At 43.3% G+C, this 16,381-nt stretch overlaps 1 protein-coding gene across 1 annotated transcript in view; it reads left to right on the top strand.

Moving 5' to 3' along the window:
- Nucleotides 1–16,381, top strand: part of TXLNB (taxilin beta) — a 91,367-nt gene that overhangs the window by 58,992 nt on the left and 15,994 nt on the right. Inside the window, exon 7 of the mRNA XM_088454148.1 lies at nucleotides 16,085–16,159. Within this exon, the coding sequence (XP_088310274.1) occupies nucleotides 16,085–16,159 (75 nt within the window). The remainder of the gene's footprint in view (nucleotides 1–16,084; nucleotides 16,160–16,381) is intronic.

The raw sequence follows: 16,381 nt of genomic DNA, 5'->3' as shown, positions 1-16,381 counted from the left end.
GACAATGTAAATAACCAATGTAAACTTTTGCATCATGAACATTTCAGTTTTTTTTAGTTATGTCCATTTTGCTTACACACCCCCACCCCCCCCAAAAAAAGTGTTGCGTAAACCAGCTGAAACATCCTCACAAACCCATAGAACACTAAGGCTATGCGAGACTCAGTGCACAACAGACAGATATGTACAATTTGGTCATCCTTCTGAGACCAATCTTGCCCTGGCGCTCAAATTGAGTGACATCATTGGCCTGTATGTGACTTCATCACATCTATTTCCTCTGTCTAGATCCACTGCTACAAGCCATGCACATTTTCCCCAATACAAACACAAACATATTGAAGACTGATCTTTGACCCCTTTTTATTCCATTGCATTGCCTTAATAAGCTCCAGACGGTGAGGGACAAACTACATTCAATTGCCAAACTCCACAAAATGTATGGCAGTGACACAAGGAAACTATTGTATTGAAATTCAATTTCGCCCATGGACCTGTCTGTTTGGAGTTTGGACATTCATTTTTTTTACCCTGGGACACAACCCAGTCAGGTCTGCTGTGATCTCTGCACTTCATACAATTGTTTGGGGGTGAAACACACACACAAAAAGTAAACCAATGGTTCATGGGCAGAGGTGAAAGTGGGAGGGGTGGAAGGGAAGGAATGGGGATTGGTCAGCAGAACCCACATGACCATTTGCATCCAAGATAACCAAATCCTTCCTGACATGACAGATGAAGTTGGAGTAACCAGTTCTACTTACCCATATAAAGACATGAAGCTAGAAAGAAATGCAATGCATGTAGTAACAGTTACAGGAAGAGGCACTGTACAACCCAATTAAATTAATATAATATCAGTGGTATAAATTAGGCTAGTCATATGTTTCTTCTTAGATGGTTGACCCATAGACTACTAACAAACTGAATATATATGGTGCATGCACTTCATGATGTCCTATGCACTTATATACCCTGAATATCCCAATTGCAGGATGCTTTGTGATAGAATTATTATGTTATTTCTATTTAGTAATTGAAGACAGCAACACTAGCAGCTCAAGATCATAAATATTTTTTATCCAGCTCGACATATCCTTCAGGCATTGCCATCTGTATATACCGGCTATCCATATACTCTTCCTAAACAATCTGATTAAGGAGGCAGCTGTTACAGTTTGCTGTCTTTCCCTATTACTTGGCAGCTGCGACTTCTATTTATTATTGCTTAGTTTAACAATACATACCCAGATGCTTATTAAAACATAATGTTCTTTGAGCTCGAGAATTGTATTTATTGACCGTAATAACAATAAATCACGGGAAACCATACTGTGTTTTAAAATATATATTTTCTCAAACTATATGATTAGTAATGCTCTAGCACAACATTACGCAATTTATCATTTATTCATTTTATATGGTTTTTTATTCACTGAAAGTAATTTATGTACTAAAAAAAAATGTGCATGTGCTGTGCATATTCTTTGTGCAAATGCACCTACTTGGTTGCTGCGCTCTTTAATGTCCGTGCAGAGCTGCCATCTGCATTCCCTGACTGACATGTACAGTTAAAGCTTCACTTCCACATCCTACCTATTATTATGCTTACATAACCTTATTTAAAACTTCTCCATTTTTCCCCTAAATAGAGACTCATTTTATGTTAAATAAGTTAAGAGAGGGTACATCGGAGTAGTCTTTTTCATGTGACATACGGGGTGCAGTATATTACTAAAACAGTCAAAATTTAGACAATCAAAATTAAAGAGCAGGTCCGGTTTTCTCACCCGAACTTCCAGATCCCAGGCGAGAACCGAGCTAAGCTCAGGTTTTCCCGCCTGACTCGGATCTGAAAATGAGGCAAAACGCGCCAACCTCCCGCTGTCGGATTTTCGTGGGTTGTGGATTATATAAAGGTCCTCACAATCTGCGCCATTTTCACTCCGGCTGTGGAGAGAGAAGCTAGCAGACGTGTAGTCACTGTCAGTCACTCAGTGTGTGTGTGTCCAGTCGGGGTCTTGGCCTGAAGGCTGCTGCTGTGTTGTCCATAAAGGGGCTTAGGCTGCAATATATAAAGGGGGGCTTCCTTCATGGGTGCTGCAGCTGCTGTGTCACTTGTCCTGTCAATTAAACGTGGCTGCTGCTGTATATTTGTCCTGTCCATCAGGTTAGGGCTGTAGTCCATAAAGGGGTGCTGTGTTGTCCAGGGGGGGTGCTCTGTCAATTAGGGGTGCTCTTCCCTAGTGTAAACAAAAATAAAAGTACTTTATTTTTTGTGTGTGTGCATTAGCAACTTAGCTGCACTATTATTGTATGGTGACACTGCTGCAGTTTATATTCCACATAATTGTGTCTTTGCAGGTGGTCTGTCAGCACTCGGCAGGGGTACTTTGTTGTCCATAAAAAAGGGGTTCTGTCTGTGTTGTTCATCACGGGGTTGTTGCCTCATTTAGGGGTGCTCTTCCCCAGTGTCCAAAAAAATAAAAGTGTTTTTTTTGTGTCTGTGCATTAGCAACTTAGCTGTGCTATTATTGTTTGGTGACACTGACAGCCAGACCGCAGTTTATCGTCTACGTATTGTGACACTATAAATGGTAGTGCAGTGTGTTATTCTTATTCATAAATAATTAATCTTGTGCCACTAAGTGGAAGCGCAGTGTGTTATTCTTATTCATAAAAACTCTTGTGACACTGTAGGTCATTGATACTGCAGTGTAATATTTAAAATTGGTACAAATTAATGTGTGTGCTGTACCCCACTTCATTTGTGTTTGTAGATATGGAGAATGATCAGTTGAGACTTGAGAGGAGAGCAGGAACCACATACTAGTGCTGGAGCTGCTGCCAGTGCCACCAGTCATGACGATACTAGTCCATCTACATCATCTACTAAAGCCGATGCCCAAGGGCATACAGGGCTTAAGTCAGGGCATCTAAAATCAAGAACCAATCTTTTACAGTGGTAAAGAAGAAAACATCAAACGGAAAGTTAGCTGCAGAAAGACATAAAATTGGCAATATGCCAGTTTCGACACATGAAGTGGCAAGGAAAGGATAAGGCCTTGGCCATTATTTATGACTAGTGGTTCTGCCTCTTATAATGATGTAAGTACAAGTGAATATGCTGACATAGAAATCGAGGGTGCTTCTGTGGAAGTGCACCAGGATGAGCAGGATATTTGTGTAGCTGACGCTAATAAGGATGTTGATGATGAGGATGTTGTTTGTGTAAATTAGACACCAGTGGATGAAACAGTTGTTGCCCATGATAAGGAAAAGCCCATTGTCATGCCTGATCACAAGACAAAAAAACTTGGTTGTGTTGACTCATCTGCATCACCAGTGTTTTTTTTGGGGAACATTTAGTTTTTTCTCAGCAGATGCACTTGCTGGAGAAACTGAAGGAGAACCCACCACTGCATCACGTGCCACTTGAACTGACAATTTGCTTAACAACAGCTCTTTGCATCTCTTCAGATCTGTGTCCTTCTGGGATGAAAATCCACTCCCAGCAGCAGCACCAGCATTCATAGCGTTCAAGGATTCTCAAGAAAGACTTAAACCTTAAATCTTGCATTTGATCTGTTCACCTTGTCCACATATCTGTGGTTAAGTGGACAGTGGGTACAGTGACATTTTGGAGGCCACTAATTAGGTCTTTTTTTAATGTCCCTGTACAGGTTGGGAATTGCTTTTCTAGTGAAGTAGAATCTTTGCAAAGGATTGTTTAACAGTCATTTGTTTTTTTAAGCACTAGTAGTAGTCTTCCTGGTCCCCTTCTGGGATGAAAATCCACTACCAGCAGCAGCAGAAGCAGCAGGCATAACACTCAAGGATTATTCTGGGGCAAGGACTGATGTGAATGAGTAAAATATTTTTTGTAAATACCTCCCCTCCTCCCCTTCCCTCCCCCCTTATAAATTTGCTTCGGAATCAAAAAATTAAATAAAATTTACTACTAATCAAATCTTTCTTTCTCTGCCTTCAACTACATACATACTAAAACTCCCTCAGGCCTCTTGAATAATAAAAATATTTGTTTCCTGAAGTGCCATGTTGGAAGTTGAACTGCCATGTATTTGTGCCGCCCACTGCTGCCGCTTAGCTAAGTCAGCCAGCTAGCTTAGTGCAAATTTTGGGCCTAAACTGGATGAAAACAATATTGTAAGCTGTGAGGTTGACAAAATTGACTGGAAATGAGTGGAAATTAATGTTATTGAGGTTAATGATACTTTAGGAACAAAAAAAAAACAAATGATGTTATTTTAACAGATGTTATAAATTTTTGAAAAAAAAATACAGATCCAAAACCAAAACACGCAGGTGGCAAAACCAAATCCAGATCCAAAACACAAGGAGATACAGATCCAAAACCAAAATACAGGGGTCGGTGCACTTCCCTAATCAAAATATAGACAACATAATGTTGACAGGTACATTATTTAGACAACCAAAATGTTGACATTGACTATGGGGCTGATTCAGTATTGCAATCATTATTTATCGTGCGCAAGACCCATGCTGCGAGTCTGAAGAATGGGTCCTGTATAATCGCATGCAGCCCCTTCTGTGCCACTGCCTGATTGAATGTAGACACAGGGCCTGATTCACTACAGTACGCAACTGCAAATGCGCACACAATCTGCCGTTTCGCACTGCGCATGCGTATGCCGGCTGCTGCAATGGAGACTACGCAGACCCATCGCAGAGTGATTGACAGGTAGTGCCATTTGTGGGTGGTAACGGGGGGGTGATCGGGGAAATGCATGCAGGGGCGTACACAAATTAGTCACTGTGATGCCATACGCAGTCTGAGGTCTCATAGCGTGTGTGGAAGTTAGCTATTTCTAAGTATGGTCTGGGCTTCTGCAAGTGTACGTATGGGACCAATGTTACCGATTATTTTGCTATGTTTCTCAAATATAAGGATGTGAGTATGGGGAAGTTGGCATCCTTATGTTAGGCTGCGATCGCAATGCAAATGCAATCATTTGCATATCACCGCTGATATTAGCAACAATGTTGCATGCGTATTAGCAGATAAGTGATCCTTGCTGAATCAGGTCCACAGCTAAAATGTCGACAGTCATAATAAAATGCCACAGCAGCAACTTATAGGTATACATCTCAGATGAGGCTAAAAACCCGGCGTCCTTGTCAGGGGCACCTAGAGTGGTAATAAAAATAATTACCCTGGTTACGGCCTAGCTGTCAGTGGCAGCAGCTTATGTCTCTTCAGCACAACATGGGCTGCTGTGTGCTGGGCTGCGTTGGGACCAGGGAGGTTCCTCTGGCTATGCGGGGGGCAGGGAGTGGAGCGATCACACTGATTGCACCCCCACACATCCCCGGATTTGCCCCTCTGTGGAGCGCGCTTTGCAGCACAGCAAATACTATTTTTTTAAGGAGGTTTGGAAAATGCCTACTTACATTAGGTCATGCCCCCGATTTTACCTTGACCTCAAAGCTCAATACAGCTCAGTTGGGACAATGGGTTCCATGTTTTGGCGATTTGTATTGAATTTCAATGTAAGGTAGAAATTGTGACCTTTCATAGATTTTCCTTTAGTCTCGTCTAAGACCCTAGTCATTGAATTCCCAGCCACTAAGTTATAATCAGCATCTAACAGTGTCTAACTTACTATAAACATTTATATATGAGTAGTGTGCACTTAAAAAGACAAATATTTGAATCTTTACATTTTAGAGACACAGGGGGAAAAAAACTGGAAAGACACAGGGGGCCATGAGCTGGAAAAATAGGGGGGCAAGGACTGGACATGATCTGGAGAGACACGGGACATGAGCTGGAGTGGCACAGGGGGCATGAGATGGAGAGACATGGAAAATAAGATGGAGTGGCACAGGGGGCATGAGCTGGAGAGATGCAACAGGCAAAAGATACTGAAGTGACATGGAGGACAATGGCTGGAGATACACTGGTGGCATAAGTGTGAGAGACATGGGACATGAGCTGGAGAGACACACGGCAATGGCTGGAGAGACAAAGGAGTATTGGCTGGAGAGACATGGGGGCAAAAGCTAGAGTAACAAAGGGGCCATGAGCTGGAGAGTAGCAATGGCTGGAGAAACATAGGGGTGATTCAGAGGTGGACGCAGTTGCAGTAGTAGCTGCAACCTTATTCTAATGCCGTCGCTGATGGGTGTCTTATAGAGACACCCACCAGCTGCGTTGTAAATCCACCGATGTGCTACAAAGTTGCACTATCGGCACATCATCATCTGGACCATATAACATTGTAATTACCTGTGGCAGGAACAGACTGTCCAAGTGTCCCTTGCCTGCCGAGGCCAGGAAATCTGCATCAAAAGACACAGACCCTATCCTCATCCTCTGCAATTAAAAAAAAAAACTAAGATGACACGCCTTCATTTTGGTTTTCGGTTCCCATTGTAGCCCATTCCACTCCCTGAAACAGCCGCAGCCTGTCAATGATACTGCAGCATCCAGGGCACTGTAACCAGGGTTGCAGTGGTATCACAGCACATGCTCCCTTCGGCCCCTGTCATTACACAGTCCACCTACCATCTGACTTGTACACAAACCATTAGTTTTGCATACAAGTCTAAATCAGGCCCATTCTTTACCCACTCTCCCCTTGTAACATATGTTCCCCCACAATTATTCCCATGTCATATGTGCCCCAAGCACTCCCTTCCTGCGGATTACTAACTGCTGCACTGTCTGTAAACGGGCACCAGGCTTTGTAGCAGATGGCACCCCTGCTTCTCCATGTGGAAAGAAACTTTTTGCCGGCTTTGGTGACTCCCACTGATGATGACACTAGCACTGTGCTCAGACTGCTCACATTACTGAGTAACAGCTTCAGCATACCACATAATTGTATTACCAGAGCTAGTTCTTGGCACAGGCTGGTCGGGCAACTGTCCGGGCGCCACCCCCTGGCTGGCCCTGACACTACAGGTATGTGTTAACCCAGCACCAAGGCCGAAACTAGGGGTGTGCATGGGGTGCCAGTATGCAGGGCCTTGGGGGAAGCACTGTTGCTGCTCCACAGCACCTGCATTTCGGTTGCAGTGTGCTTGGAATTGTATCCTGCAGCCACTAGAACTACTACAGAGATGCCAGAGCATCCAATGGACACTCCAGGCAGTGCTCTTCTTCCTGGTACCAGTGGCCTAGGTATTTGGGGTGTGGCTGGCACAGCACAGGATGGAAGAACTCCTCCTCTTCTGGCACTGGGTGGCTTTTTGAATGGCTTCATTCAGCTCCAGGCTCTCTGGGGTGGAGATGCAGAGTATGTTATATCATGACATTGTACCACTGAATTGAAGAGGCGTTGCTCTGCCACAAAAAGGAGCAGGTAGCTAGAAGAGGAGGGTAAGAGGGGATCAGAGAACCAGGTAGTTGTGGCCAGAGAGAACCAGGGATAAAGGGTAGCACTGAAGAGACAAATAAGACAATGGCTGGAGAGACACAGGGTCAATGGCTGGAGAGACAGAGTGACTGGAGAGACATGGGGACATGAGCTGGAGAAATACAGGTGCAATGGCTAGAGATACAAAAAGGGGGCAATGGCTAGAGAGACATAGGAGATTCAGAGGTGGACGCAGTTACAGTAGTGGCTGCAACTTTATTCTAATGCTGCAGCTGATGGGTGTCCTATTGAGATGCCCACTGGCTGTGACGCAAATCCACTGCTACAAATACACACTATTGGTTCACCTGCCTACCTATGGCAGGCACAGAATGTCTGATTGTCCATGGCTTCCATCAGTGCAACTGCGTGATTAGACAAATCACTGACACCAACATGTCCAAGACTCTTAGTCTCCCCCCATTACTACAGAGAAAAGCCAATCTAAATGCACGGATTTCCATGCAATTTTGAACTGGGTATCTGTGATGCACATGCAGTGCATCTCAGATGCATGAGCAGATGTAATACAAGCTGGAGTGAAACAGGGGGCAATGGCTGGAGAGACATGGTAGCAGGGCTGCCATCAGAAATTGTGGGGCCTGGGACTGACAAAATAGGCAGGGCCCCTGGGCTCCCCCCCTCCCCCACACTACCGCTAAGTCTCATGAGTCTACAAAGGGATTTTTTTTTTAAATGAATGAGGGCAGGGGCAAACACACACACATATATGTATATATAATATACAGTATATAGCAAACATGTATATGTTATATATGAAACTCACACATATATGCACATTAATCCATACATACACATTAACACATTCAGTATACACACACTAAAACATATACAGTATACACACAAACATACATACACATATATACATTTTAACACATACATGCACACTAACAAATACAGACACATACATACACATGCTGAAACACAGTACATGCTTATTACTTACACTTTGGGGCAAAAGCAGGTTGCTAATGGGGGCGAGCGGGTGTATGGGGGTGGGGCTTGCTGCATTGGCTCCACCCCCATTGTGATCAGAGAATTAGAAGCTTGATCGGTCCATGGGGGGAATGTGCGGGCTGTGCAGCTGTGGTAGGAGTGGGCGCGGGCCCCCTCCAGTTCAGCCAGTGTCCGGGCCCGTTACTCTAGTCCCAGTAGTCCCACCCTGATGGCGGCCCTGCATGGTAGAGCATGAGGTGGATTCATGGGGATAATGGCTGAATGGCAGAAGCGTCGGTGACGCTGCACATGTGCATAACACTGGCTTCTAGGGACTGCATTGGCTGCAGCCCCTATAAGTCATGTAGGGCTGCCTGAATGGCAGAGCAGCAGCTTCTACTGGAAGCCGCTCTCTGCTAATCTTAGCCCGGACTGGCAGTCCCAGGGGGAGAAAACACCTCCCCCTGGGACTGCCTGTCATGTGTGTCCTTACAATGAGAAGCCACTGCCAGTCACAGTGTAGCCAGAGCAGTCACGGACTGCAACTGGCTCCCTGAAGTGGCAGATTTTACTGGGTGGATCTACAGCCCTGCAGCCCCCAGCTAAATCCGCTACTGATAGGTACTATTCACCTCCTAGAAAGTAGGGCAATGAGTGAAGACTCTAGGCCTCCCTAACCCCAACCAGCCTCCACATTAAATCAAAAGCACCATCATTTAAGAATAGGTGCATTTTTACCGCCTGGATGCAGTTTCTATTTCGGTGTGGTTACTGCTGGGGGGACGCATAACGAAAAGCGTTCCTGGGCGTTAACAGAAGGATGGTTAGCTAAACGCGGACGTCACGGCCAGCGACTGCGTCTTTCTTCACAGTTGCACTGGCACCATTGGCCATGTTCTGATGGACATTCTGAGCAAAAATAGGGCTGCTCTAATGTCCGATGGTGCTACCGATGTGCATCCGATGGTTCCAATGGTGCCAACTTGTTACACAAAGCAGTAGATTTGAGTCATAGCCAGTGGGCATCTCTGTACAAATCCCATCGGCATAAAGACGCAGTAATGCTGCATTACTGTCCACCTAAGGGCCTGATTCAGAGATGAACGCAATGCAGAGGTTTACTCATTTCAGTTATTATAAGTGGTCTGCGCATGTGTCAAATTTAACTACCATTGTCGGCGCCAACGGGGAGGTGGCGACTCAAACGCAGCATCCTACCATGCCAGTATAACTGTGAAATAGCAAATGGAAAAATAAATGAATAGCGCTATATATGTAGTAAAGGTATTAATAATAACATTCAGATCTGTATTAAAAAAAACGCATTTATTAACATGAGCTCAGATTGCAATAACATTGGAGAAAGGCACCATACACAAATAATACCAGCCAGTAAAAACCATAAAAATGCATGTATGTGGATTAGACTTCACAATATAAAAAATCCAGACTTTGGGGTAAATTTACTAGGAAACATGTCTGGCTGAGATTGCATTCTCGAGTGTGTTTTGCTTGTTTTTCAGACACAGATTTAGTACAGTAAAAAACACGAATAAAACAATTCGAACTGCATATCATGCCAGTAATGGAAAACACGATTCAATACACTATCAACCAAGTAATTTCAATAGAAAAAAATACAACATGTAAATTTACTAAGAATCATGTTTGAAAATACGCCTGTAAACTCAAATAGACTAGCAGCATGTTTACAGAAGCCTGCACAGATCAGTATGATCTGTGCAGTGCTTCTCTGTGTATAACTGTACAGAAAGAGTTACAAATTTTGAAAAAAAATTGCGTGGGGTCCCCCCCAAAGCCATAACCAGCACCAGGCTTTTTGAGCCAGCCCTGGTCCTAAAAATATGGGTAAAAATTTGCGGGCTCCACTAGCAGGGGGGTAATATCGCAGCCAGGGGACACACTTCATAGGGTCCCCCGGCCAAAGCATTCGCACCCCCAACTAGTCAGTCCATGGCGGGGATCCATGGGGAGGTGGGGACCCCCATAATAAAGCCCCCCCTCTCCAGGGTACCTCTGGCCAGTGCTGATGCCAGTGGCTATCTTCCGCACCCCTGGCCGGTGGGTGTACAGTTGTTAGGTGTAAAAATTAGAAAACTAATATTATCTTCTACATGGGGGCTATAGGTCCCAGCAAGCCTCCCCCGCATGCTGTTACATGTAGAACCACAAGTACCAGCATGGAGGGCATTAAGTGGCCACTGATACCTCTATAACAAAACCTTGGCAATAAAGATCTGCCTCTGTTCCTGTTTTTGTTGAGAAATTGCTGTAGACGTTTGTTCATACTGTATCTCATGCCTATGCTAAAGTGTTGTCTTATATATTGACTTAAGTGACTAGTAATATTTTTTACAGTGGGCATGTCAAATTGATTCACATCAGTTAATGTGACTAAGGAACATTGTAACTGAGCAGCACAACACAAAGAAAGAATTGCTAAGCATAACGTTTAGGAAACTCATGCTGCCACCTGGTGGTTAAAAATAGGAATGTGTGCATTTTCATGTAAAAAGTGCAAAAACACAATAATACAGTGTAATGGATTAGAACTATTCAATTTAACCTTTTAATGTCGTGCTAATTTAATTAAATATGCATTTCAATGAAATACATATTTCTATATATCAGATAAATAATCTGATTTTTAATGTTAGATGTAGATGCAGAAGGCAGTTACTTTACTGTTATATGTTGGTTCAAACTCACCAAATGTGAGAATGACTAATCCAAGTAAATGTAGGCTCATGTTCAACTGAAAGAGCAATACTCCTTAAACAATGTGTGTTTAATTTTAATACTGTTAAATTAGCATCTGTTTTAAGCATAAACAATCTGCATATATGTGTATTACTAGATCATAAATGAGTCTTATAGCACTTAACATACCTCTCCATATTTGCTAATTTCAATGTTACAGAGAGGCAAAGGAGCCAGCTTTGTGGGTGCTTAAGCATCCCTAATATGTGTGCTTTCACTATCCATGTCGGTGAATGACAATTTCCAGTCATATACAGTACGTCAGGGCAGTGACATGCAGTGAGGTCAATGGCTGGGGAGGCACACATGGAGGTGGGTCTGAGTGCTGGGAGCCTGTCTCAGCTCCCTACTCACTGTAACTCCCCTTCACTACACTAAGCTTCAGTGTCCTTTGATTCTCCTACCTACATCACTGTGTCTTCTCTTGCTGCTGAGATACGATCTCTAAACACTGCAGTGCACTTCCTGGTCACATGACACATCCAGGGTGTCCATCAGTACTTAAGACACGCCCCCCCATACTTAGAGGCATGCCTCTATTAGCTCTCGTTCTGTGCCACCCCCAGCTGTGCAAGCAGTATCTGGCTATACAGAAGCGAGGCTGAGTTGTTGCTCCCTCATCTCTCATCTCCCTGCAGTCCCAGGGAGCTCCACAAAGCTGGTGAGTATTAACTATAAACAGGATTACAATAAACAAAAAAGATGTTTATAAGTTATAAATATCTTCTTTGTATTATTCTAATAATTTTTATATCAAATCTCAGGAACATGACAGGGGAGGCTCTGCCTCTTCTTCCTACCCTGACTGCACGTCCCTGCTTAAAAGGGGTGTTTTAAGAGAGAAGTGGGCATATGTGCAGTCTCCATGTGTCCCCCCTACCTTATTGGCACATGCACAGAGTAGACTCTGGCACTGTGCCAGTCTACTGAGCAAGTGCAAATCTCTGGGAAAATGGCACTGGTGGCATTTTCCTAGTGATTTCTGCAGTTTCAGGGAGATGTACCTTGACTGAAGGGCCCATGTGCACTGCACACCCTTCACCTATTATAAATATGCCCATGATTATTATTATTATCCTTTATTTATATGGTGCAACAAGGGTTCCGCAGCACCTTACACAGTACATAAACAAATGAGCACACAAGAATATGGTTATTAACAGTACAAAACAATGCAGGACATGGATATGGTTTATAAACATTGCAGCATTAGCGATGATAACACTTAAATAAGCAGCAGCGCATCAGCAACAAAGTGTTAGGTGTTGTTGTGGGGAATTAGGAGTAAATGATAGTAGTCTGTATGTACTAAGCAACTTAAATAACAAAGTAATAAGCACTCCAATTCAATGGTGCTGCAGTAACCGCTTGGGTAGTCACTTACACCCTATTTATATCAAGATAAAGATACAGAACTTGCAGTTCCCTGCGCTCCACTGGGAACGGCTCTATATGAGCAGAAACGTGTTGGTCAGTTAAGGAGCAGCAGTGAGAGAGCCAGGCGATGGGGTTAAAGCACAGCAACCACAGAATAAAAACCAGGAGGATTGCACTAACCTATCCCAGGAGGTGATTGTTTAGACCTCCTTGTATGCTATTTTGGGGTGTGTGCTGTCCTACACCCCCACCATATCTGGTACGCTGTCTCCTATATGTGTTTTATGGATGTTTTAATGTTACAATAAACTATACTTCACTATATACTATTTCTTATACCCTTTTTTTGAGGAACATTGAACCAAAAGTGATATATCCACTATTCAAAACATCTGAGTATATGAAAGACTGTGAAAGGAACATCATAGGAATTCATTCTGGGGAACTCCCTCATCTATATACTTTTTGAAACTTGATAACCACCCCAGTGGAGCGCAGGGAACTGCAAGTACTGTATCTGTATGTACTAAGCCTTGGAGAGAGACAAAGTGGATGGATATAAAGCACCAAAAAATCAGCTCCTAACTATTATTTTTCAAACACAGCCTGTAAAGTGACAGTTAGGAGCTGATTTTTTGGTACTATATCTCCGTCCAATGTATCTCTCTCCAAAGCTTAGAACATAAACCCCAGTATGAGTAAGGGAAGAAGAAGCACATGAAGGAAGAGGGCCCTTCTTATGAGAGCTTACATTCTAAAGGGAAGAGGCTGACAGACGGGGGTGACACGTATAGAGATAATGAGGAAGGAGCAAGGAGCATTGGATTAGGATGAGAGCTGGAAAGCTTTGATGAAGAAGTCGGTCTTCAGAGCCTGTTTGAAGATTAGTAGAGAGGTGGAGAGTCTGATAGAGAGTGGGAGAGAATTCTAAAGGTGGGGAACTGCACAGGCAAAATCTTGGAGATGGGAGTGGGAGGACGTTATCAATTGGCAGGAGAGGTGACATGTATTTGAGGAGTGAAGTGAGCGGGCGGGTGTGTGAAAAAAGATAAGGTCAGAGATGTAAATAGGAGAGGATTTGGTGATGGCTTTGTAAGCGAATGTGAGAAATTTTAATTAGATTCTGAAGGGGAGCCAGTGGAGGGTTTGTAGAAGAGGGGATGCAGATGTAGTGCATTTGGAGGGGAAGATGAGTCGAGCAGCAGCATTGAGGACAGATTGGAGTGGAGCGAGATGGGAGGCCAGAAAGTAGGAGGTTACAGTAGTCCAATCTCGAGATGACCAATGAGTTGATGAGGGTCTTAATTGCCTCCTGGGTGAAAAAGGGTCCGATCCTGGAGATATTTCTGAGATGGAGATGGCAGGACTGCGAGAGGTACTGGATGTGTCAAGGAGAAAGAAGAGTCAAGGATAACTCCTAGACAGCATTAGGGGCTAGAAGAGATGGTGGTGCCGTCAATAGATAATGAAATTGTGGTAAGTGAGGTTATACGGGAAGGAGGGAAGGTGATCAGCTCAGTCTTAGACATGTTGAGTTTAAGAAAGTGCTGAGACATCCAGGAATAAATAGCAGAGAGACAGTTGTGTTACAAGTGAGAGAGGAGAGGGGGAGAGGTGAGGGGAGGAGAGGTAGATCTGTATCATCAGTATAAAGATAATATTGGAGGCTGATGAGCTCACCTAAAGAGGACATATTGGGAGAGAAAAGGAGAGGTCCAAAAAAAAGAAACTTGAGGGACACCAACTGGTAGTGGAAGTGGGGGGGAAGTAGAGTCATAAGAGGATATGGAGAAAGAAGGGTCAGAGAGGTATGAGGACAGCCAGGACAGGGCAGAATCATGTAGATCGAGGTAGTGAAAGAGGATAGGGTGGTCCACAGTGTCGAAAGCAGCTTTTGTGGAGTAGAGAGGACAAAAGCCAGACTGAAATGGGTCAAGTGGTAGGATAGAAAGGCAGTAAGGCGGTTGTAGACAATCCACTTAAAGAGTTTGGAGGCAAAAGGGAGGAGAGAAATGGCTCTGTATTTGTAAATAGTGTTCGGATCAAGGGTTGGTTTTTTAAGAATGGGGGAGACAAGGGCATGCTTAAGTGCAGAGAGGGCACTGCCTGATGAGAGGAAAAGATTGAAGAGATGGGCAAGATGGGAACAGGTAACAGGAGAGAGGTTGTGGAGGAGGTGGGAGGGGATAGGGTCAAGGGGAGAGGTGGCAGGGGGGAAGAACTGGATGAGGGCCATGACTTCATCTCCATCTAATGTGAATCAGGGGCACTATGTGCGGTGTAATGTGAATTGTGAATACATTTGTGCTACTGTGTGGTGTAATTTAAATTGGTGATACTGGCAGGATAGACCCCACGCCCCTTGCTGCAAGGTCACGTCCCCTTATTTCCATGCCCCACACCCTCTTTTTCATGCTTGGTAGATCACAAAAAGTTTTCAGCCCAATACGTAGATCACAGAGTCCAAAAGTCTGGCCATCCCTGCTCTAGGGGGTCAATTTAATGCTTGATATTTGTGATATTTTCAGTTCCGGTAGTCACTACATTGACGATTTTCCTGTATACCTTATTCAATATGAAACGTAAACTTCGCTGTCGAAGTTTACGTTTCATATCGGAGCTTTTACCTGCGTTAAAGTATCGGGCGCGCGCACACTTATCCCCGTATTCAATATGAAATTAACGAAAACGGGAGCCTGCGAAGTTGGATTTGCGTAAAGTTACACATTTTTCCTTAAAAAAATTGTAGGACCCCCCCTAAAGTTGTAAAAACATGGAGGATCACTATGGGTACCCCCGTTTTAGCCTTTAAATGAAAGTCAGGGATTTAAATAGCCGCAGCAGGTGTTTTTTCCCGACATTGAAGAAGTGTTGCAGAAGAGCACTTAGGTTATTTTTTTCGTTTTTTAAGTGGTCCCATCAAATTTGGGGTACATGAAAATGGGTACTAGCATATTTTTAAGTCCCTAAAGTAAGTTTTTAAAAATTCTGCAATTGTGCACCTGCCGCTATAAATCTATTCTAGAAAACACCTGCCGCATACTTGCAGAATAGCCCTGAACCTATTTCCCTATTGTTAAACAATTTTTTCCCTTTTTTTTTTTTTCACCCCAATTTTTAAATACATTTTTTGGGGTGTCCCTATTTTTTTTTTTTTTAACACAGTTCTTTTTTAAATGTCATTCCCAGGGGTGCAGGCTATTTTTTTTAAGCCTGCACCCCTAAACCCCAATTCTGCACTTTTTTTCGACACCTATTCAATGATGAAAAGTTATCCCCGTTTTTTATCAAAGACTTTTCGAACCTGCGAAAAGTCTTTGAAATTGAATACGGTGTAAAACTAAAACCTGCGATAGTGACGTCATAGGTGCGATATTAACGCAAAAACAATGTTTTCGCTCCCATATTGTATACCCCTATATGTGTGAGAGGCAATATCGGTGATGTAGGATTCCCATGATGTGCCATTTCAGAAACTGATGTATTGGACATAGCAGCTAATTGAATTGACCTCTAACTGCTGATAGTACAGTGAATCACATTATTTTCATGTTTTATTCTAACAGTTGCTTACCCAGGCTGCTGAATGGAAGCTACAGAGCAAAATGCTACAAGATCAGGAAACTGTACTGAAAACTCAGGTAATACCAGAATCAAGTATCATTTTAATAAAATTATTGCACATCTAACCGGCTGTGCAGTTTAACAAAAAATTACAACCTATGTCTCACATGTAATGTCACTGCTTATGCAGACATGTATTTATGAAGATTTTAATTCAAGAGATTAAAATATAAAAGACATCAATGTGCAAAAAGTGTCATTTAAATGACATTTTCAAAGCTGTTCCACAAAGTACTTGT

This window comes from Taudactylus pleione, unplaced genomic scaffold (assembly GCF_031769625.1).
Source record: "Taudactylus pleione unplaced genomic scaffold, aTauple2 ptg000006l, whole genome shotgun sequence".
In the NCBI taxonomy this organism is placed as follows: Eukaryota; Metazoa; Chordata; class Amphibia; order Anura; family Myobatrachidae; genus Taudactylus; species Taudactylus pleione.
Note: the sequence above shows the minus strand (reverse complement) of the source record. Positions and strands in the feature narration are given on the sequence as shown.